This window comes from Xiphophorus hellerii, chromosome 4 (genome assembly GCF_003331165.1).
Source record: "Xiphophorus hellerii strain 12219 chromosome 4, Xiphophorus_hellerii-4.1, whole genome shotgun sequence".
Lineage (NCBI taxonomy): Eukaryota > Metazoa > Chordata > Actinopteri > Cyprinodontiformes > Poeciliidae > Xiphophorus > Xiphophorus hellerii.
This window is the reverse complement of record NC_045675.1, coordinates 12777419-12801142: the sequence shown is the minus strand read 5'-3', so window position 1 is coordinate 12801142 and position 23724 is coordinate 12777419. Positions and strand designations below refer to the sequence as shown.

The 23724-nt window shown below is 37.5% G+C and overlaps 2 protein-coding genes across 2 annotated transcripts in view; both read left to right on the top strand.

The window, feature by feature from the left end:
- urb2 (URB2 ribosome biogenesis homolog) overlaps window positions 1-6813 on the top strand; it is a 30573-nt gene extending 23760 nt beyond the window's left edge. Inside the window, 3 exon segments of the mRNA XM_032561009.1 lie at window positions 91-224; window positions 6234-6407; window positions 6409-6813. Of these exon segments, the coding sequence (XP_032416900.1) occupies window positions 91-224; window positions 6234-6407; window positions 6409-6432 (332 nt within the window). The 3' untranslated portion in view covers window positions 6433-6813.
- A 3833-nt stretch (window positions 6814-10646) lies between these two features.
- Window positions 10647-23724, top strand: part of galnt2 (UDP-N-acetyl-alpha-D-galactosamine:polypeptide N-acetylgalactosaminyltransferase 2) — a 73854-nt gene continuing 60776 nt past the window's right edge. The window contains exon 1 of the mRNA XM_032560950.1: window positions 10647-11122. Within this exon, the coding sequence (XP_032416841.1) occupies window positions 11027-11122 (96 nt within the window). The 5' untranslated portion in view covers window positions 10647-11026. The remainder of the gene's footprint in view (window positions 11123-23724) is intronic.

The following is a 23724-nucleotide window of genomic DNA, read 5'->3' as shown; positions in this document are numbered from 1 at the left end:
CTGAAACCTGATTTCTCAGTTGCTTTAGCTAAAAATACACGTTTCATTTCACTCAACCCAGTTAGAAAATAAACATGTTTCTTTCTGCAGGTGCGGACGGTGACGTGTATCTGCAGTGCTCCAGGCTGACGGAAAGGATGTTCTCTCACATTGCTGCCACACCTGAAAGCTTCACTGCATTGCCAGCCTTCATGGTGGCTCAGTACGTCACGGAGCTGCAGAAGGTATTCACTCAACCAGCCGAACACAGAATAACATCTTCTCTGCCTCTAAACAGGATTTACTTGATATATATCTCTATTTTCATGATGTAGTAACAGTTCAGTAGCTACATGCATACAACTGGTGATCTCTGAACAGGTTAGAATACGTCTAACGTCTGAAACAAATCACAAAATTCTTCTTAGGTAATGAGATTTTGTTCTGCCTATTTTGAGCTCCTTTCAGAATGAGATGTTTTAACTGTAACCTGTAACAATAGAGCAAATACTTTAAACTTCTGTCAACATCTGAGTCATAGAATAGAAGAAAAAACTAAATATCCTTTAAATCCAAGGGAGCTGCTGCTGGCCACACACCCCACCTCAACGTTTTGTGAAAGTAGCTGCAAACGGATGCGCAATTGTACAACGTAATATCTTTGAAAAGCAGAAGTGGAGCCTCCTGCACAACCAACAAGAATGCAGGAAGTGGTTTCTGATTCCTAAGTCGACAACAAAACACTTGTCTTCCACAGCAGCCATTGTACAGCGACTACAGCAGTAAATCTAACTGACCGAATGTCAGTTAGTTTTACTGGAGCTCCTCTTGGATTACTAGGTAACAGCAGAGTGCCCCTTGATCTTTGAAAAGCAGAAGTGGGGTCTCCTGCACAACCAACAAGAATGTAGCAAGTGGTTTCTGATTGAATCGTTGTCTTTTCCAGTAGCCATTATACAGCACATTCAGCGGTAAAACCATATAACCAAACGTGCTGGAGCTGCTTTGGTTGCTAGGCAACAGGCGGAACTCCACTGGGGTTGCTAGGTAACAGGCGGGGCTTTGATGGGGTTACTTGGTGAACGGCAGTGCCTGCTAAACTCTGACGTTACATTCAATTTTCTTATATGGGTCTTTTTTTCAGACACAAAAGAACATGAACCTACGGCCAAATAACAGCTGGGTGTTTTTAAAATGTTTTCAGAAGCAGCTGAGACCCAAATTGAAGCACAAAAACATGAAAAATGTGAATTTTGTATAATAGATCCCCTTTAATAATACAGTACCAAGCCAGCGCCGTCTCATCCGTTATAAGTTTTAACAGATGTTGGAGTCTAGGCACCAGGATCTCAGCTGATCTGTTCCCTCTGAGCTGAATAACTGAGACGCTGACGCTCTGAGGAAGAGAAGGGAAATATTCCCAGTAGCCAAAATTGTAGATGTTGACACAAGCCACTGAGCGGGCCCAGGATTACTGCTACATTATGTGCAGGAATGAAGCTTGAGGCTGGATGTTCCCTCAGTCCGGTGAGTCACGTCTGGCCTCTGAGTGCGGCTGCCGTCTGCTGCCAGGCTGCTTTTAACGCGACGCCTGAATCAGCAGTTTCCATCCCAGAAGCACATCAACGCATTATGAGGAGTTTCTGTCAGGACAGGAGAAAACTGGAACATGAAGGTGTTGGGGAGTCTTTAACCAATTTGTTTCAATAAGTAGGAAAAAATTTAGCTAGTGCATTAAAACATAATATTCTCTATGTAAGTTAGAGGTAATTTAATCATCTGTTTTTAAAATCAAATCCCAATATAGCAGCCAGGAGTCATTCTATAGTCTTTATGTTAATCAAAAGTTCTGTATTTTCCCACAGTGGGAAAATTCAGCATTATGTCGAAGCCTGTGAATTCATACGAAGGTAAAAAATACATATATAGGACATAAAAACTGGAAAATAGGAATAAGAAAGTGTACAGCAAAGGCAAATTTACAACATGTACAGTTATTAAAAGAAGAAATGTGCAACTGAATAGGATGATTTAAAGGAAAAAATGCACAAAATGAAAAAAACAAGGTCTGTACAAGAAATGAAAATAAACTGCAAAGAGTAGCGATGTATTTATATCCACTTTAACTTTTCACAATTTGTCGCATTACAACCATATGGAATATATTTTATTTGATAGCTCGACACAAAGTATCCGCAAAACTGAAACAAAACAAAAACTAAGCATAGTTTTTCTTTTTTTCTGTTACACATAAATGCCAACTTTACTCTGATATAAATAAAATCCAGAGCAACCAATTATTTTCAAATGTTGACAGATTAATAGTCTTCTTGTCACCTAATGTTTGCAGCAGATTTTATTTTAAATTTTTACTTAGAAGAAATTGGTAACAATTTATTTGATGGGTTGTGAATAAGGCTGTCATGACACCGTCATAAACATGAATAAGTCTGACATAAATTTGTTATAAAAGTATTACTGATTAAACGTTAGCTTTAATAACATAAAGCTACATAATTTTTAAAGTTTAATCAGTAATACTTTTATAACAAATTTATGTCAGATCATGATTTCTTGGTTAATATCAAGTTGTCATAACAAAGACATTTTGAATAATGTCAACTTTATATTTAAAGTGTCATGATTTACCAAATGACACTTTATGACAATAGTCATAAATATTCATGAAGACTAACTCATGTTTATGACAGGTGTTATGTCATGTTCATGACGGTGTTATGTCATGTTTATGACGGTGTCATGTCATGTTTATGACGGTGTTATGTCATGTTTATGACGGTGTCATGTCATGTTTATGACGGTGTCATGTCATGTTTATGACGGTGTCATGTCATGTTTATGACGGTGTTATGTCATGTTTATGACGGTGTCATGTCATGTTCATGACAGGTGTCATGTCATGTTTATGACGGTGTCATGTCATGTTTATGACGGTGTTATGTCATGTTTATGACGGTGTTATGTCATGTTTATGACGGTGTCATGTCATGTTTATGACGGTGTTATGTCATGTTTATGACGGTGTTATGTCATGTTTATGACGGTGTCATGTCATGTTTATGACGGTGTCATGTCATGTTCATGACAGGTGTCATGTCATGTTTATGACGGTGTTATGTCATGTTTATGACGGTGTCATGTCATGTTTATGACAGGTGTCATGTCATGTTCATGACGGTGTTATGTCATGTTTATGACGGTGTCATGTCATGTTTATGACAGGTGTCATGTCATGTTTATGACGATGTCATGTCATGTTTATGACTGTGTTATGTCATGTTTATGACGGTGTCATGTCATGTTTATGACGGTGTTATGTCATGTTTATGACTGTGTTATGTCATGTTTATGACGGTGTCATGTCATGTTCATGACAGGTGTCATGTCATGTTTATGACGGTGTTATGTCATGTTTATGACGGTGTCATGTCATGTTCATGACAGGTGTCATGTCATGTTTATGACTGTGTTATGTCATGTTTATGACGGTGTCATGTCATGTTTATAACTGTGTTATGTCATGTTTATGACGGTGTCATGTCATGTTTATGACTGTTATGTCATGTTTATGACGGTGTCATGTCATGTTTATGACGGTGTTATGTCATGTTTATGACGGTGTCATGTCATGTTTATGACGGTGTCATGTCATGTTTATGACGGTGTCATGTCATGTTTATGACGGTGTCATGTCATGTTTATGACGGTGTTATGTCATGTTTATGACGGTGTCATGTCATGTTTATGACGGTGTTATGTCATGTTTATGACGGTGTCATGTCATGTTCATGACGGTGTTATGTCATGTTTATGACGGTGTCATGTCATGTTCATGACGGTGTTATGTCATGTTTATGACGGTGTCATGACATGTTTATGACGGTGTCATGACAGTCTTATTCACAACCCGTCAAATAAAGTGTTACTGAAGAAATACACTTATACATTTTTTTACTGAAAGGTCCTGATTTTAACCTCTTTAATGTTGATTTATTGTAGTTATTAACATTAACCTGCCTTCTTTAATAAAACCAGTCTTCAAACGATGCTGTTTGCATATTTAGTCTAGTATTAGCTTATTTTGTATTCCAAGACAGGAAGAAATGAAATGCTGTTCAATATTATGCAATTTTCTTATCACTTAGAAAGCTCAGTTATCATAAAACATAAATGCAGAAACACCAGGAAACACATTAGTGAGTCACACGGGTGAGAAGCTGTCACCTGGAGTAATAACATAATGATGCATTTGGAGATTCCCTGAACTCCTCATCACATTTCATCAGCTGGTGCTTGTGGTGACACATAACAGGTTGGTTCCTCATAATGGGAGCCTTGCTGTTTAAATCACTTAGCATGGGCGGCTCCGAGCGACTGCCGTGTCTAACAAATGTCTGTGGCGCGGACCGCGTCACGGCGGACGCCACCTGAACCCTCGATGAGTGTAATGTATCTGAGATGAATAAGCAGAAGCTATTAAATGTCCTGCTGCCTCGCTGGTTAGGGTTCACCGATCACGATGATTGTTGTTCGACCGGAATGTGTTTACCTGTCGTTGCAGAAAGAAAAGCTCGCTCTGTCTGCTTGTCTTGCCTTTGTCTCACATGTTGAGCTGCAGCTCAGCCTCGTGTGGATCAAAATATTCACTTTAATAAACAAAATGTGTCTCTAAACAAAGGTCCAGCGTCAGTGCTGCAGGTTTGTAAATGTAATAGTACAGGTTCGGTATTGTTCTGGTTTGCACTGCAAAAACACAAAATCTTACCAAATATTTCTGATCTAGTTTTTAGTGCAAATATCTTAATACACTGGAAATGAGAAAAACTAACTTGCAAGTAAATATTCAGCAAGATATTGGAGCTTATTTTAAGTCAATAATCCCTTAACATTAATGGAAAATACTGCTTCAGTTGGCAGATTGTTTCACTTATAACACATTTTCCCCTTGTTACCAACTGAGCTAATAATTTTTCATCAATATTAAGGAGTCGTTTACTCAAAACAAGCTCCTGTATCTTGTTGAAAACATACTTGTAAGTCAATTTGTCTTATTTTAAGCGTACCAAGATATTTACACTAGAAACTAGACCAGAATTACCTGGTAAGATTTTGTATTTTTGCAATGTGCTCTGCATCCCCAGAACCAGAACCAAATGAGGAGAAGCAGCATTCAGCTTCTATGCACCACAAAATCTGGAACAAACTTCCAGAAAACTGCAAAACAGCCGAAACACTGAGTTACTTTAAATCTAGACTAAAAACCCACCAGTCTAGAGTTACTCTAGAGAACCATAATAAAACAAACATTGGCCAACTTATTTGATGTGAATGATTTTGGTGACGGCTCTCATCAAACTGTTTGTTCAGTTGCTGACTGCATTATGTTTTCTTTATAACTTTATAACTAATTTTTTTATTTTCTTATGTAAAACATCTTGCTGCTGAAATGTGCTATGCAAATTAACTTCATTGATTGTTTGAAATGTGAAGGGAATTAGAGCTGAAACGATTAATCGTGATTAATCAAATATTTAGATAATGGTCAACTAATTTAACATTTGATTAAATGACATTTATTTTAAACAAACATATATATATACTTTTAAGTTAAAATCACTTTTGTCTGTAAATATGTTTACCCATGCCTCCTCAAGTGGCGTGGTTTTATCTTCACCTGCTTCAAATTCAGTAATATAATGCTATAGTTATTGCATTTTAGGAATAGAATATTTAGTTTCTTATTTAAAAAAATATTTAATTATTTGTTCATTTGCATCTCTTGATATATTTCTAATACTTTATAAAAAAGGCTCAAGTGGTTCAATGAAAAACATGTAGAATATGCTTATTATTTTACCTGATTAATCAATTGTCAGAATAATTGATTGAATATCGGTTCCTAAGGTAAGGCTTAGTTGCAGAATAAGTACAAAGTAACATTAATTAACCACTTTATGTTTATCTGTCATAGATTATGTAAAGTTTGATGTAATCTCAAAATATTGAGGAAACATGAATGAATACTTTATCAGCATGACCGTGAAAATAAGAGGCTATTAAAGTGTTTCTGTAAGGAAATGTGAAAGCTTGGAGTAATAATTTTTATTATAACCAAAATTAAACTTCATAAAGTGAAGAATCTGTGATTTATGAAGCGGAAACCTCTCTCTGCCTCATTATCTCCTCCTCCGTCTCTTCTTTTCCTTTAATCTGCATATTTTCTGCCTCTGCAGGTCACCCTGCGGCCAGACGTGAAGCTCCACCTGACTGAGGGCGTCTACTGCGTCCTGGACCTGTGCCTGGAGTCGGACATCAAGCTGCTGAGAGCCGGGCTGAACGCCGGAGTCAGAGAGGTGTTCAACGAGCTTTACAGCGACTACACCCACTACCACAAAACACAGAGGCAAGGGAGAGGACAAGTACACCGTCTGACCCGAAACAACCGGATCCAAAGTGATCATGATCAAAGTCACTGAAGACTTTAGTAGAGCTGAAAATTAACTGCTTACGTTTTATTTCCTATCATGAGTTTTATAAATCTGTGTGCTTATCTTGTTTATAAGGTTTTATATCCAATGCAAAATAAATTTATGAATACATTTCTGAGATGTTTTGCTTTCTGCACCATAAAGCTTTCTTCTGTTTGTGATTTTTTTGTTTGTTTGTTTAATCACACTCAAATCTCTCAGATTATCAAACAAATGTTAATATTAGACAAGAATAATCTGATTAACTATAAAACTCAATTTTCAGGTGACCAAATAATTTATACAGAGAAATAATTTAACTTTAAACTTTAATAATTGGTTTTGACACCTTGGTTGTGTTTGATATTCACATCACTTTTGACTTTTTTTGCAGAATTATTTTAATTCATCCACAGTGGAGGGTATTCAATCATTAACGTAAGCATCTCAATCAGATTTAAGTCTGGACTTTGACTAGGCCAGTCCAAAACCTTTTCTAAAGCCATTCACATGTGAACTTACTGGCGTGCTTTGACTCCCTTTGCTCTTGAATAAATGAAATATTCCTGAAGTCATAAACTGACGGCAGAACATCCTCCTTCAATCTTGTGCAGGTTTATGTGTTAATTTTAAAATAATTTGTCCTACTTCATGTTGTCGGACAAGTTCTGTTCAAGTGACTTCTTGAATCTGACGGTAATTTCTTTACAAAAACAAAGATTTAATCTTACTACCTGATTTAACACTTTTAAGTAAAATCATTTGAACATTTCTTTATGCATCTCCACAGCTTAACTTTGCACAATTAAAATTTGCTTAATAATCTGGAATGTTGAAGTGACATATTTGAAATATACTTTCTGGCAGCGTTGTATAATAATATCTTAAATTATGCAAAGATTACTGTATTTTATTTAAGACGATTAAGGCTTTTTTTTCTTAGGGTGGCAAATGAATTACTGGAAGTAATAAATTGTTTAGAGACTCATGACACAAAAATAATTAAATTAGAGACACAGTGGTGTGGCTGTTTAATAAGAAACTATTCATTTACTAAATGTAGAACATTTTAGGGATTTCAGACTTTTTAAGATTGTCGTACTGCTACTGAGACTCTTATCAGCTGTTGCTACAGGAGTTTTTATACGCTTTGAATCAATCATTGCACATCATGATTTAAATTGACAGTTGTTTCATTATCACAAGTCATTTTCAGCATCTGCAGTTCCTGATTTATCTATTTTCTGGAAAAGGAGTGCATGTTTTTTTTTGTTTGTTTTTTTTTTTTGCTATGGCAACCCAGCAGTAGACTGACGGATTGCAGTTCTTGTTTGAATGCTGCCCTTGATGAGCCTCTCCTAATTTGATTTACTATTCAAAGTACTGGGTTCACGATGCGGCCTTTCAAAATAAAACAAAAGAACTAAGAATCTATGTCTTCAAAAAGGTTTTCAAATTAAACTGTTGGTAGGTGTTACGACTGACTCAAGGTCATAAAAATTGGAGGAGACCATGCAGTGGTTAAAGTGCAGAAAAAGGAATATTTATTAACAAAAACTATAATGGATTGGGGAAGTCAAAGTCAGTGGTGTATAAGCAAATGCTTGGATGTGTTGTATGACTACATATGGAAGTGCAAAAACAAAGACAAACTCAAATGTGCAACAGGAGGGGGGGACCGAGGCCGACAGCAGAGCACCACAAGCGGCAGAGTGGACGCCGAAGGCGACCCAGAAGGTGGAAGCAGCCAGGCTTAAATACTCTGTGCTCCAAATCAACGGGCCAACAGCACCTGCAAAGGGGAGGAGCACAAAGACAGACAAAAGCACCTGCAACCCAGCCCACAAGGCCCAGGGCCGTAACAGCAGGACTCTTTAATCAGACCAAAATATTTTAGCCATTTCAAAAACACTTGATTTCTCCGAAAGGATCTCCTGTAGCAGTCAGTGTAGCAACAAATCTGAAGAGATCCTCTGACTGAAGACTGTCATAAGCAGCCAGCAGCTCAGATTTCCAGGCAGCGGGGATGATATTCAAGTTCTGGATGACACCATCAGTTGTTGGCAAGCACTGCTAATCCACCTCATTTGCTTTGGCCACTCCCCTTTAAAATGAATATGATTGATGGAAGATATAATATGAACTTCCTCTTTCTCTCTCTACTATTTGGTCCTGCTTTGCATCCATGAAGCCTCTCAAATATATTTCTATACATTCTTTGTGTGTGTGTTTTAAGGAACAAGGGCTTTACTCTGTAAGTGTTTTGAGGAGCCTATATTTAGCATAGAATAATCCAGTTTAAATTAGATTTTGAACCAGAACTGATCAAACTCAGTAAAGACTAAAATAAAAGAAATCTTGAATACGATGCTAGCTCAGTTAGCTAACAGGTTAGTGTTTACACTCTGCAGAATAAAGAGGGAAATCCACTTCCTGTTGATTGTAATCTGTGATTAGGAATAGTTGTCATGGAAACCCCCAGACAAAGCACTCTGGAGAGTGAGCCATATTTTAAATTTTTTTTAAAAAACCCTCTGTAGGCAATATACTGAGGTTACCGTATCAAACATGTCTTTACATCACACAGAAATATTTCTGTTAAATGGGTTTTTAACTGATTTGTACTTGTTTTCTGATTTAACCTTTAGACTTGGATACAATAAAAGTAGCTGACTCATGCCCTTTACAGAAATGCATTTCTTAATTTCTGTAAAGTTTAACAGGCTGATTACAAAGTTCATCTGCAGGTCACATTTGCCTTGAACCCGGCAATGAGCCGCTGAACTGAAAATTTCCAACCTTTGACTCATTCACTGACTAATCACGTCCTGAGATTGGCCCACAGTACAAAGAGAAATTCCTCCTTTTTACAAGGAACAGGAGGTTTTACGATCCATCTCTCAGATGTTTGAACACCAACAAACCAAAGTTTTGTTTTCCTGCATCTTGACTGAAGTATTTGTGACACACAATCTATTACTGAACTAATATTTTGCTCTTATTTCAATATAAACAGTTATTACAACCATTTATCATTTGATATATGCATACAATTACAACTACATTCACTAATATATAGTGTATTTGTATTAATATTTTGAACATTATTTAGTAAATTCAGGTTATTTTAGAATATGACTATATGGGAAAAGTGTCATATTTTGACACCTTTCTGGAAAAACAATTGAGGTTTGAAAGATTCAACACTGACAGATTGACAAAGCGGAGAATTTCTCACTGATTATTCAGTGTTTTTTAAAAAAAGTTCTCCAATACTGATGTCACACATTTGGTCATACTTCTACAAAGAAAAGAAATAGCCTTTATTGTCCCACAGAGCGGAAAAGTAGGTGACATCAAGGTACACATTTCAGCAACAAGGCAGTTAATAGTACTTTAAATCATAAAAACACACAAATAAAAAGTCATAAGAACAACATACAGTCACTAATTGAAAAATCAATAACAGACATTACATTTTGACGAGTGGCATCATCAAAATCATCAATACACATCAAATATGTGGGTTAATGTTCCAGTGGTTATGGGTCGACAGCAACTCTAAACAGGTGGGTTTTAGCCTTGATTTAAAGGAACGCAGTATTATATGTTTACATTTGTATAAATATTTAATGTATGTACAAATATTTTCAATACAATTACTGACATGGAGCTCTAGAACTGATCAACAAAGGAATTTTGTCTTTTTATCTTCCAATAATTGCCCCTTTCTTTTATAATAATAATTGTTATTATTATTATTATTATTATTTAAAACTGTACATTTCTTAAAATGTTTTAATTTCAAGAAATGTAAAATTGTATATAATAATAATAATAACATTTATAATAATCAATTTATGATTAAATAATTAATAAAATTATAATATAATACCAATTATTTTATTACATTTATTATTACATAATTATAATAATAGTAATATTTATTTTTATTATAAATTTATGATTATTAAAATTATTAGTTTTAATTATTTAGATTAATGATTATAAAATATAAAAAATATATTATTGTCATCACTAATAATTATAATCATCAATAATCAATGATAAGCTGTTTTAGGTTCATCTGAGGTTCTTCTTTGCTCTCATCTTTTGTTCGCTGCTTTTAACCCGGTTTAAAGTGTGTCTAGTGCCCCTATCGGCCGCACATGGAAACTGAAACAGTGATATATTTCCCCCCTCTGTTCCTTCAGCCACATCTGAATCTTTCTAACAATTCGCTTCCCAATCGGGACTTCCTCCACCCCCTCCGGCACGGAACCGCACGGCTCGACTCGCCGCCGACCCCCCGGCCCTCCTCCAGCGCTGCCTGAGCCGGTGTTTGATTGGATTAGAGTCGCTTAGCCTTTGCCCTCTAACCCCGCCGATGTTGGCTCGCTGCTTCCTGCTCTCTCCGCTCCCCCTCACCGACTGAACGAAGGCTGGCGAAGCCGCACGGCGAAGCGACGCGCTCCGCACCGGACACAGTGCTCGGCTTCAAGCGGGGTGTCGCGGATCACGCAAACCGGAGAGAGAACAGCGACGCGAAGCTCTCAGCCATGCGGAGGAAATCCAGGGTGTTGCTGTGTTTTGCGGTGCTGTGGGTGCTGGGAATAGCCTACTACTTCTACTCGGGGACAGCGATGAGTCGGAAGGTAGGGTTTCCGTTCCTCGACTGCTTTTTCCGGCGGCACGGTCCGCCCCAGCCGGCGCCCGGGTGGATGTTCCCTCCGGGACAAAGCCACGGCAGCCACGGCGTGATTTGTGGCTGTTCTCCCTGTGTTTTTGTCTGTGGATGTGAGCCGTGTGATAAAAGGCCTGCTACTATCAGTGGGCAGGCATTGATTTGGTGGAGATGCGTGTGGACAGGGTGGCTGGTCCGGCGTGCACGGAGCCCCCTACCCGGTGCCGGTGGTCGCCGTCAAGCGGCTGCCGGAGAAAAGCTGCCCCCATCAGCAGCTTTTCTCTGCTACTTTCTTTATTTTGGTCTTTTTGAATACAGTAAGTGTGCACGCATGCAGAGCAGCGGTAATCAATATGAATGTGCCCGGCCTGGCTTTCGGAACCGGGGGTGTTTAAGCCTATAGAGCACGTCAGCACAAGCTGCCGCTGCTGCCTCCAGAGCAATAAGCAAAGATCAGGAAGTGTGCAGATTAACGCTGCTTCAAATCACTGACATGCCACATGCTCTCACAAAGTGGCTTTTTTATATATAATTCAATGAAAACAAACATCTCTAACACCACTGTTCCACATATTTCAATGCTACATCGATTATTCTGACGGTTAATCAGATAAAAATGAGCACATTCTTGGAATTTTTCATTTGACACATTAAGGATTTTTAAAATACAATATTAGAAAAACTTTTGTAGATGTAAATAACAAACAGTTTAAATCCTAGGGTGCTGATCCTGAAAAAATGACAAGTTTAAGCTGAATGTAGTTTAGTAATCAATTAGATGATTAATTGATTAATCGAATTAAAAATAGATGTACAGCACAGTTTTCATTTAACTACTTAAAACATTTTTATACCATATTAGAAATACATTAAATATCCAAATAAATCAGTTTCTTAATATACATAATAAGAATATAAACATTTTATTGCCTAAAATGTAGTAACACAGCATTCATTTAGTGAATGCGTGATAATTTTTTGAAACAAATAATTCATCTGCAGCTAAAAAATAGTTCTGACATCAAGATGTGAAAAGCTCAGCCTTTTCTGCTTGACTTAATATTTATCTGTTGATTAATTTTCAGAATTATTGATTGATAATTGGTTAGCAAAAGGTGTTTAGTGGGAGATTTTATTTTGTTTATTATTATTATTATTATTTGTATTATTATTATTGAAGAATTTGAACTGGGTGAACTGTGTTTGTCACTTGAGGAGTTCTGGGACATATCTTCGTTTTTCTTTTATATTAAATACAAAATTAATATATTTTCTTTACAGTTTTGGCTTAATTATTCCTCTGAGTATGTCGTTCTTTCAGGAAATGGGCTTTTTTCCCCCATCGTATTCTCCAGTTAGCGATTAATCGATTACTAAATTATCCATTTTTGTTTACATTTCATGAAGTTGTGTTCATGCCTTCTTCAGAGGTTTGTGTGTTGCTTCATTTAGTGGTTCTTGCTGCAGCGCCACCACAGGTGAAGGGAGGAACAAGTTTTTTTTAACGTTTTGGATCGTTTGACACAGTGGAGTGTGAAAGCGAACCGCAGCTGAAAAAATATAACAAATGTTGCAATTTTGATTTTTTTTGATGAGGAAAATGTTTTAGATTTTTCAGTATTTGAACTATTGGTCACCGATCAGAGCTAGTGAAGGGAGTTTGGTAATCTATGATTGATTAACTGATTGTTTGAGGGAAAAAAGGCTGAATATTTAGTTGGATTTTAAGTAAGAAAAAAAAACCCCATTGGGATTATTCAATATTTTAGGCTAATAAATGTGAAACTTATTTGTTATCTTGCCTAATTTACTGTATCCTGCTGCTTATAGTAAGGATGCACAAATTAATCAGAAGTGGCCAATTTTACTTTGGCTTTCTCTGATCTGCAGGTCAAATGTTAAAAATCTAATTTTTTCTTCATCCTGTGAATTAGATGCATCAAAAGCACTTTATTAGATTTTCTTTTTTAAATCACTAAATTGGTGTTGGCCAAGAAAGTCCTGATCGTTGCATTTTGATGAATGAGAACATTACCTTGAAGCTGCAACTTGTTCTGACATTTCATAGATTAACTGAGTTCCCACCTGGCAGATTAATCAATAATGGTGGTAATTGGTATTTGAAACCTTATTTCAAACACCTGAGGTGAGTCGGATGGAGTGACCCTCTCTGTTTGACCTCCCTGACTCAGACTGGATTAGTTTTAGCCCAAACTTACCTAATAAGTCAGTCAGTTTTCCTCACATGACAGTGTTTTCCGTTCACATTACACCCAGCCTGTACATGCAGAAGTCATAAAACGCAATGTGTCGATGCATGATGGCTGTTTCCTCTGTGTGTATCCAGGTTGTGTGCTCAGTAAACTAGATGAGGCCGTGTGGACATCCTGTGTGTATTCCACCTGTCTCCCGTCTTGTCCTATCTGTCTCTCTGTGTTTGCTCTGCTCCAGTCAACCACAGCAAGCCTTTTTACTTTTCCATTAGGCTGATAGCTCGGCTCGCTGTGTGTGTTGTTGAGGTTCTCAGAGGGGTCAAAGTGACACACCCAGATAAGCAACTTTCTCCAGGCGTTAGATTTCCAGGAGCATTAATATGGATGAGGAATGCGCCCGGCAGGTGTCTTTACCCAGCGGGACAGTTAATCAGTTTAAACAACACCGCTGCAGCTCGGGTAGAGTGTCGCTTTCTGTCACTCTCTTCTTAAGTCTGACAGTAGCGTTTGATAACATATTCCTGCTGCCATGAAGCAGATTTGACAGAAATCTTATGAGCCTAAAGTTAGCTGAGTTTTGGGGAACTCGTTTTAGTAGATGTGATTTACCTAAATAATTAAAATTGATTCATAAATGGTTCTTAAATGCCACTTTAAATCCAAATAAGCGTCTGCCGGCCACGCCCTCCAACTCAACGTTTACACTCGCACGTGAAAATGGCTGCAGACAGATGTGCAATTATATAACCGTACTTCATTGAAAAGTAGAAGTAGAGGCCTGCTGCACAACCAAGAAGAATGCAGCAAGTGGTTTCTGGATGTTAAGTCAACAAGAAAACATTTGTGTTTCCCAGCAGCCATTGTACAGCTCATTCAGTGGTAAAATCAGCTGATCAAATGTGTTGGACGTCTGCTTGGATTGCTAGGTAACGGCAGACTGCGCCTTAATCTTTGAAAAGCAGAAGTGGGGCCTCCTGCACAATCAACAAGCATGCAGCAAGTGTTTTCTGAATGGTAATACCCCTCGACCCTAGTCTTTTCCAGCAGCCATTGTTCAGCAGTAAAACCAGCTGACCAAATGTGCTGGAGCTGCTTTGGTTGCTAGGTGACGGGTGGAACTCTCCTGGGGTTGCTAGGTAACGGGGTGGGCTTCACTGAGGTTACTTGATGACGGGCAGTGCCTGCTTATTTGTGACGTTACATTCATGAGGTTTTTGAAACGACTCATTTTCCAGACACCAAAAAACATTAGCTTATTACCAAAAGTAAGGTAATTTTATTTGTATAGCACATTTTCAGCAACAAGGCAGTTCAAAGAGCTTTACATGAGTTAGAAGGAAATACAAACAAAACAACAAACCAAAAGAAAGACCAAAGGATAAAAGTATTAAACTAAATATTTGTTCCCCATGTTTAATAAGAATAAGTAGTCCATAATGTATGAACTATTGGGTGTTTCTCTGGATTCTTGTCCTGATAAAGCTAAATGATGGTTCTCCATGTTTTATTCTATTAGTAAGTATAAAACTTTTAAACTGGTTTTAGAAGCAGTAGAGACCCAAATGGAAGCTAGAAAACATTCAAAATGTGAATTTTGCATAATGGTTCCCCTGTAACATCTATCTGCACTCGGCCCTGAACTCCACTCACCTCTTATTGGTCAGGGAATCGCAGAGCGCCTGCCTGCTTCCATTCCGCCTGACAAAGATGAATGCCGGCGTGTCATAGCTGGCCCCGATCACTCGGGATGCGCTCGGTCACGGCAGCTGACTCAAACGGCCTCCTCTGAAGGAATCTCAAACGGCCCTGTCTCTGCGAAGAGAATTAGTTCAGCTGGCTTCTTCGTCTCTGTCACACACCGCTCACGCTCCGGCTCCGCGGATCAAAGCGTGACACTCCAAAGCCTGAAACTTCCTCTGCTTGGGAGAACTCCTCCTCAGAGTGTGTAGACCAATTTAATGAGGCTTTTTGAAACTAAACTGTTAGTCGGTGTGTTCTTTATTGGGTTTCTTCTGCTATAACGACAAATAAATAAACAAAAAAAATTGTTTAGATCTCATAAACTATCACAAAATATTAGGAGGGATTTAATATGTCCTATTGCTTTGCAAAATAAATAAAACATTTAAACCTTGTGTTACAACCACAAACCTCAATGTATTTTATCTGGATTTCATGTGGTTGTCCAATGCAAAGTAAATCCCTGACCTTTGTTACATCTTGTCACATTGCAGCTGAAAACGTTATTCGATTTTATTGGGTTTTTATGCATAAAGGCCAATACAAAGTGCTGGGTTATTGCAAGGTCTATAAAAGGCTTAAAAGTTGTCATATCAATTTTAGATAAAAGGTATAAAATTTTTGAAAATGCCCAGATCTTACCTTTTTGCGTAATCGTTCCCCTGTAATTTCTAAAATCATTGCTTTATTTTTGACACATGCATTATCGAAAATGTCAAGTACATTTAAAATAAAAAAATGTTTTGTTTTTTTTTCTAAATAAGACTATATTATATTGTAGGGCTGAAACGATTAATCAGATTAATCGCGATTACTAAAATAATTGGTAACTAATTTAGTAATCGATTAATCGTTAAGAGTATACAAACTCAAAAAAGGCTATTTGCTGAAAGAACAACACACAGAGCAGTAATTAACCCAAAACTATAAAAAAAAGAGAAGCTTTTTGCATTATGATGCAAAAAAACGTTATTTTTCTGTGAATCTGAACTACCTTGAACTGCTCAAGTGGCAGTTTCATCTTCACCTGCTTCAAATTCAGTAAAAAAAAGTGCATTAAACGCCTTTTGCTATGCTATTATTAGTACAAAATATAATCAACCGGTCAGCTCAGCACTATATTGTTGAGCTTTTCACATGTTGATGTTACAGGTGTTGTTGAATATGAATTGTACCATTTGTTTATTTGCATCTTTTAACAAATTTCTAAAGTGGTATGAAATGAGCTCAAGTTTTACAGAAAAATCATGCATAATGTAACAATTTCTTTATCCAATTAATTGCCAGAATAATCGATGACCAAAGTAATCCCTAGTTGCAACCATAAAATCATCTAAGATGGTTCTTGATATGAGGTGCACAGGGTAACATCTGCCTCAAGATAAACGGTGTGATTGTGCACACATGAATTCACGCTCCTGCTCTCACCCAAAGGGGAAGCCGAGCCTCAAGCATCAGGGGAGACTGAGTGGGTTTTGTTCAGGTTTGCATTAGTCGTCTGTAGGTGGCAGCTGAAGTTCTGCGAGTTCTTCCTCTTTCAGAAACCCGAAGCAGGGAGACGAGCTCAGTGGGGAGTCAGGCTGGTTCAGTGAGCTATCTGCAGCTCTAGGCCTTCAGCCTCCACCTGTCTCTGCTGGTAGCAAAGATTGGATTTGTGGATACCACCATCTTTTATCACACACAGCATGGCTTCTCTGACTCTGCATCTGGCTGGTTTTAAAGTAGGAGCTTTTTTTTTTTTTTTTTGGAGAAGTCGGAGTGAAAGTGAGGCTGCCTCGTTAAGGGCGTAGATGAGTTTTCTGTTTGGTGGTTTACAGAAGAAATGGGAGATTGGAGTAGGGCTGAATCGATTAACCGCAATGAATTGATTATTGAAATAATTGTCAACTAATTTACTAACTGATTAATCGTTAACCAGAGTATACAAAGTCAAACAAGGCCATTTAAGATGCAAAAAACTTATTTTTCTGTGAATCAGTTCTATCTTGAACTGCTCAAGTGGCAGAAATCCATTATTTTAATAATGGATTCATCACGATTAATCTGATTAATCGTTTCGGCCGTACAATATATTCTGGTTTTATTTTTAAGAATACCTGCAAGAACAACACACTCAGAGCAGTAATGAAGCCAAAACTGAGCAAAAATGGTGGCGTGCCGTGGTGGCGTAGTGGTTAGCGCAACCCATATTTGGAGGCCTTGAGTCCTCGACGCGGCCGTCGCGGGTTCGACTCCCAGACCCGACGATATTTGCCGCATGTCTTCCCCCCTCTCCTTCCCCGTTTCCTGTCAGCCTACTGTCATATAAGGGACACTAGAGCCCACAAAAAGACCCCCTGGAGGGTTAGAAAAAAAATTGAGCAAAAATGTGTATATTTTGCTTTAAGAAAACGTACAGAACTCCTCAAGTGGCATTTTTAGTTTCACCTGGTTCAAATTCTGTAAACAAAATCTCCTATTTGGAACCTTTTCCATCCAATTAATTGGTTAATCCAGTGGTTCCCAAAGATTTTCTGGGCCCCCTATGGGTTACAATAAAATCTCCCCCAAAAAAGAAAAAAAAAATCAACTGGCACACATAAACCTATACACACATTTTTTTTTTTTCAAACTCCATTGAAGTTTATTTCACACGTCAGGTTGCAACAAAACACATTTCAAACCATCTTTACAGTGAAACACTTTTGTGTGACTGTTTTTTGTTTTTTTTCATTCATCCATAGCGCTTCTCTCCCTGCAATGGCACTGCGCCTCCCACTTTGGGAACCACTGGGTTAATCCAAAAAAGAAAAAAAAATCACAGATTAGTCCACACTTTAATGTTAAATCAAGCAGAAAGTACTGAGATTCTCACATGTTGGTAAAGTATTTTTTTTTTTTAGCTGCAGATGCATTGTTTGCTACTTATGCAGCGTACACTAAAGGAATGCTTGTGTTATTGCATTTTAGGCAACAAAATGTTTATTTTTCATTGCATTATTTATTTATTTGCATCTTTTAATGTATTTCTAATATTTTACAAACCTGCTCAAGTCATTAAATGAAAATTCTGCAAAATGTGCCAGTTTTTTATCCCATAAATCGATTAATTGTCAGAAAAAGCGATACATTAATTGATTACTAAAACAATCGTGAGTTGCAGCTCTACATTGGAGTGTGAAATTCCCAGATTGTTCACATTTTCACCCATAATCGGACCAAAATCTATGACTTGTACCTTTTATTGCTGTGATTTCTGTCCTGAAACCTGTTCATACGCTGCTTTACTCATAATATTGATCGCACATGTAGGGGTTCCTGCTACAGCAGGGCCACATCTCTTCAACACCGACGAGGCTTCAGCAGCTCGATAAGTTTACGCTGCCAAAATATAATATAATCTCACCCTCTGTGCTGTTTCATTGAGCCAACCCCAAGAATCACTGACTCAAATTAAGCAGAGAATCTCTGAATCATTTTTATATGAGATGTTCAACCTAATCCGTCTGGAAGTTTAGAAATAATTGCTAATTAAAGTTGGGTTGGTTTTTTTTAGCTGGAGAAGGAGTTTAAAAAAAATTTTTTTTAGCCAATAATCTCCTTCACACTCTCATTAGAGTTGGTTAACTTTACGCCTGCGAGTGTCGGGGAAAAGACGTTGCTGCTGTGCTGCAGCAGCGCCGCAGATGTGCGAGTCTGTGTGGGTGGTTTTAGGGTCAACAGCTTCTTTTCTCTGGGGACGGCTGTCGGTAAATCTGGGAGGCGAGAAACTTATCAGTGCAGCATCTGGATCTAGAAAGGAGAAATTAACACAGAGGATTTAGTTGTTATAGTTTACATGAAGGAAAATGGCTTCCGATGTTTGTGAACTTGCACATTGTTGAGTTGTTTTAAAATGAAGGTGAAGTCAGAAAATAAAAATTAGTTTTTCTAAGTTTTTTGAGTTTTATTTCAATGTGGAAAAGACTAAGTAAAGGTAAAAGTCATGCTGGTATTTTCTCATTCTTCTTTCTAAATGGAATTGTACTAATTTATCAAATCTGCCATGAAACATAATTTAAATTCCTTTGTAATAAGATGCGAGAAAAGTGTAGAAATGATCCGTTTTCTCTGGACGTTTCAAGCATAATGCGATGGAAAAAGGTCGAATGCATTTAACTACAACAGTTTCAAATTTTACATCAGCTGATGTACAACTTGATCTAATTGCTTTTATTTAAATTAGAAGATGATATAATGCTTATCATTTCTATAACAATGTTATCCAATAGTCATTTATCGCTTTTTTGTCGCTTAATTGCTGCTTTTAATTGCTTATTATGCAGAATAGTTGAACTACTTGCCACTTTCCCTGTTACAAGAACAAGGAAAGTGCTTCCTTAATATTTGAAGGATAATTGATTTGGTAGACCTGTAAATTTTCAGAAAGCTTTGTAATACAGAAAATTGATCATTTTAAGTTTGCCAAATGAATTTGACTGCTTTTATAAAAGGTTGTTGAAGCACAAATGTCCTACATTTGTATTGGCCTTTCCAGAGCTTTTTGCTTTTAAACCTCAAGTTGAGTTTACTTGACTATAAACTACTTAAATCTGGAACTTTTAAGATGGAGAGGAAGAAACTATAGCACAAAAGGACTGATAATGGGACTGCAGTAGATCCCAAACAGGAGAATAAATAGTAATATCTCCTTGGCTGGCTTTATTTCTAGCAGCTGTATGCAGTTTGTATGCATCTCTAAAACCCAGTTACCATTTAATGGCACCGCTACAAGGAGATGGAGCCTGAAAAATGGCCAAGAAATCTTGATGCCTGACATAAAACCTCCTTTCTGTGTCTGCTTTTCTTCTACTGTACCCCCTCTGTCATTTAAGCCCTTCTGCTTAATCGCAGCAACATGTTGGATTCATGTCTAAGTTTTAAACTGATTACTTTCCTCTTATGTCATATTTGTTTTATTTTTTCTTTCTGCCAGATGACAAACTTTAATGGGAAAGTTGAAAGGAGCGATGATATCTATTGTTCTTTGAGCTCATGCAGAGGGAAAGTTTTCAAAGAGATGCTTCTTATTATCACATCAAGAGAAAACAGAACAGCCCTCTATTGTTCAGCTTATTGCAGAGCGCCGTATTAATGTAGCCGTCGCAGCTTCACAGTCGGGGTGACAGCAATCTGTGCTATCGGGATACATTTATAAATTTGCAGCTTATGTGGTGCACGAGTGGTCACGGTGTTTTGCCTGTGACCTTTCCACAGCAGAGGCATTCAAATAGAGAGAATTACCTGCAGCGCTCCCTCCAGCAGCGCTGCTGTGATAAGGCTTTATTGGGTGCATGAATCCTCACAGCTGTAAAGTTTCAGCCTTTAACAGAAGTCCAGGTTAGACGACAGATATTGCCTCTTGTTTTCAGCTTTTAAAAAAACAACAACCAAACAATCCTTACAAATCCAAGGAGATAAAAGACAGACTGCATCAGCATATGTGTCAGATATTTACATTTTACACTTTGGCATCTTTTTTTTAAGCTGCTCCATCTGCCCCACTTCATCTGTTTGTTCCTGCAGATAAATCAAATAGCAAACATAGTCAGAATAAATTAAGGTGCATAAAAAACAGGCATCCTGTCCACCCACCTCCTTCTCTCCCTGGTAGACAAAGCAGATAAATGTGTGATCTGCCATATTTGGGTCACAGGATCCTGAGACTGACTTTGTTCTTCTGCCTTGAATTCAGATAATTCAGATTCACTGTTTTTGTGCCTAAGCAGGAAGACATTTAAACATAAAGTGTTGCTTTAAAATAGTTTGTAAAGCACTGCAGATGCAGGATGCTTTTTTTGTTTGTTCCCAATTAAAGCTGGGCAATAAATTAATAGCAACATATCGACACATGATCAATATCAATAGATAAAATGTCTAATATTCTGTAGTTTCACTGAACTCCGATCCAGAACCTCACAGCATTCTGGGGGATGTAGGCAGAAGAAAGACTTTAGCCACTTAAACTCTCAAGGATGGTGGAATTAACTAACTCACTCTTTGGTTACCTAGCAACAACTATCTCACTCATTCTTTGGTTACCTGGCAACAACCGACTGAGTAACTGGCGCAGCCGCAGTTTAATGTTTCACCACTGTGCTTCACAACTGCTTAAAAATAAGAGAAATAACAGCGTGACGTGAAAACTGTGGATAAAACGGGAAAGGTCGCCTCAGCAGTTTCACAGTATATCAGATATTTGAAACAAAAAACTGATCAATTGTATTGATATCGACCAATATGAAACGCTTGTATCATGATACGTTTTTCAGCCATAATAATGTCTAACTGGCACCATTTTTAATTCCAATTAGGAAGTTGTGGTTGTTTTTGAAGCAATCTAATTGGCTGACTTAGGTTTTAGCTTTACGCTACACTGCCCCCTGTTGGTTTGGCATGTTTGTTCGGGTTCATTTGGATGAAAACCTTTTCTGAAACCGATCCTGTGTGTATGCTGGTGTTATATATTTACATTTTGTGACAGAGATAAGTCTGTGCAAGGCCCAGATCGATTTGTTTCTACGTGTTGTCTCTAACAACAGAGCAAAGCTTCTCTTCTGTTGATATTTAAAGATTTTTCTGGCATGAAATATTTCCACATCCATCTGACCTTTGTTCATTTTAGCTCTCTTGTGTTAAAATGCCATCCTTTGAAGCTCCCATCTGTAATTCACTGTGAATGCCACATCCTTCTCCATTTCTTAGCTTTCATTATCTGACTCCAGCCTTTCTGTGCCAGCACTGAATGAATGAACAATGTGCCATTTCTTGTTGTGTCACTTTTTCGGGTTTTGAAAGCGACATGAAGGACAGATATTACCAGTTCAACCGTTGGGAACAGACACAGAAGAATGCGGTCAGGTCGTAAAGCAGGTTGTATTTTTGTACAGATGCAGTTAAGGTTTTTTTTTTTTTTTATCTTTAAAACTGGAAAGATAAACAGCCTTCTTGTTCCAAGCAAGCTGTTTTCTGTGATCTCAAATCCTTTGTATGATGATGAGGCAGACTGAAGTGAACACACACTCACAGAAAAGCGTAAAAGTTTTAAAGTTATGGTCCAAGTTAAAGGAAAGGCCTGTAAAGTTTTCCTTTTACTGTATTGTGAAACGAGTTTCAGGAAGCAAAGTTGCTGATGCGGTTCTACTGGCCTTTACTGCTCCTTTTTAAAAAAAGAGGAAGAAACCTAGATGAATAACAGCCACTGGAACAAATATGTGACGTTTGTTGCTTTAGATGGAAGGGGAAGGCTTAAAAATACACGTAGAAGTCCAACAATTAACCTTTTAGGTTTAAGACGGATTCTTCCTAGACCTTTGAGTTTATGTTAAAAAATAATGTAAAAATCCATAAGTGGAGTTTCCTTTTAAAGCTGCTGGAGTTCTGATGAGAAAAGCATGAATGGTGCGCATAAAAAGACTCGTTGGATGGCACTGATACTCTGCTGTTGTGTAGGACTCCCTGTTCTGATGGAGACCTTGGTTAGTGGTGTAGGATAATTAGACCTATTTAATGTAATGTCTGTTATATTTGGCTCGGTTTTAAACCAAACCCTCAATTTTAACACAAATATGTTGAGCATTCACAGAGAAAACCCTCTGGATCGGCCATTTTCAGGTTTTTGTAAAGCTGCAACCTGCTGATTCTGATTTCACTAACGTAACTCTTCAGATGTGTTGCCTTTGTAATTTAAATCAAAATGATGTTAATGACTTTACACTGTAAAATACACTAAAAATCTTTGCTCAGGAAATCGACTTATATCAATCAGGCTTTTTAACATACAGATATGTTTTATACAAATAACATCGAGCTGATTAGGAATACTGTACACTTTGCTAGGCGTCTACTTTAGATCTTTGAATGTGTACCAATGCAGCAAGTGGTTTCTGGATGGCAAGTCAATAGCAAAACATTTGTCTTTTCCAGCAGCCATTGTACAGCATATAAAGCGATAAAACCAGCTGACCAAATGTGCTGGAGCTCCGGTTGGGTTGCTAGGTAATGGGGCTGGCTTGGCTGGGGTTGCTAGGTAACAGCGCAGTGACCAGTGAATGTGACTTAAAAATTTGGGAGGTTTTTGAATCGGCTTTCAAAAACCTCAAGTTTCAAGTTTGCATAATATGTCCCCTTTGATGTAATAAGTGAAATTAAAATTTGAAGCTGTCTTTAAAATATTTGAGTGAGTGAGTTTAGGCTGTATGTAGCATTTTTTGTGTAATCGCTCTTATTTTGTCTGAACGATGCTCTATGATACACGTAAATAACCCTAAATTAAGCTCCTTATTTTTGTATCCCCTTTCTAGCGCTTACGTCTTTTACTTAGTTGTATTTGTATAATTTATGATGAACTTCCGGTTTTTGGTTTGGTGCTTTTATTTTGATAGGATAACTTCCGCTTTATGTGTTATCGAACGTCAGTTTAACGACAAAGGACGGAAGACGAGTTGTAACGGAGTTGAAGTGTAACTTATTAGCATCCCCCTCGATAGAGGCACACAAGGTATGTTTATTTTGTAAATAATTATATTTTTAATATTTATTTTAAAACTGTGATTTTTTTTTTTTTACTGTATGAAATAAGTAGAGTATAGTTTTTAGATAT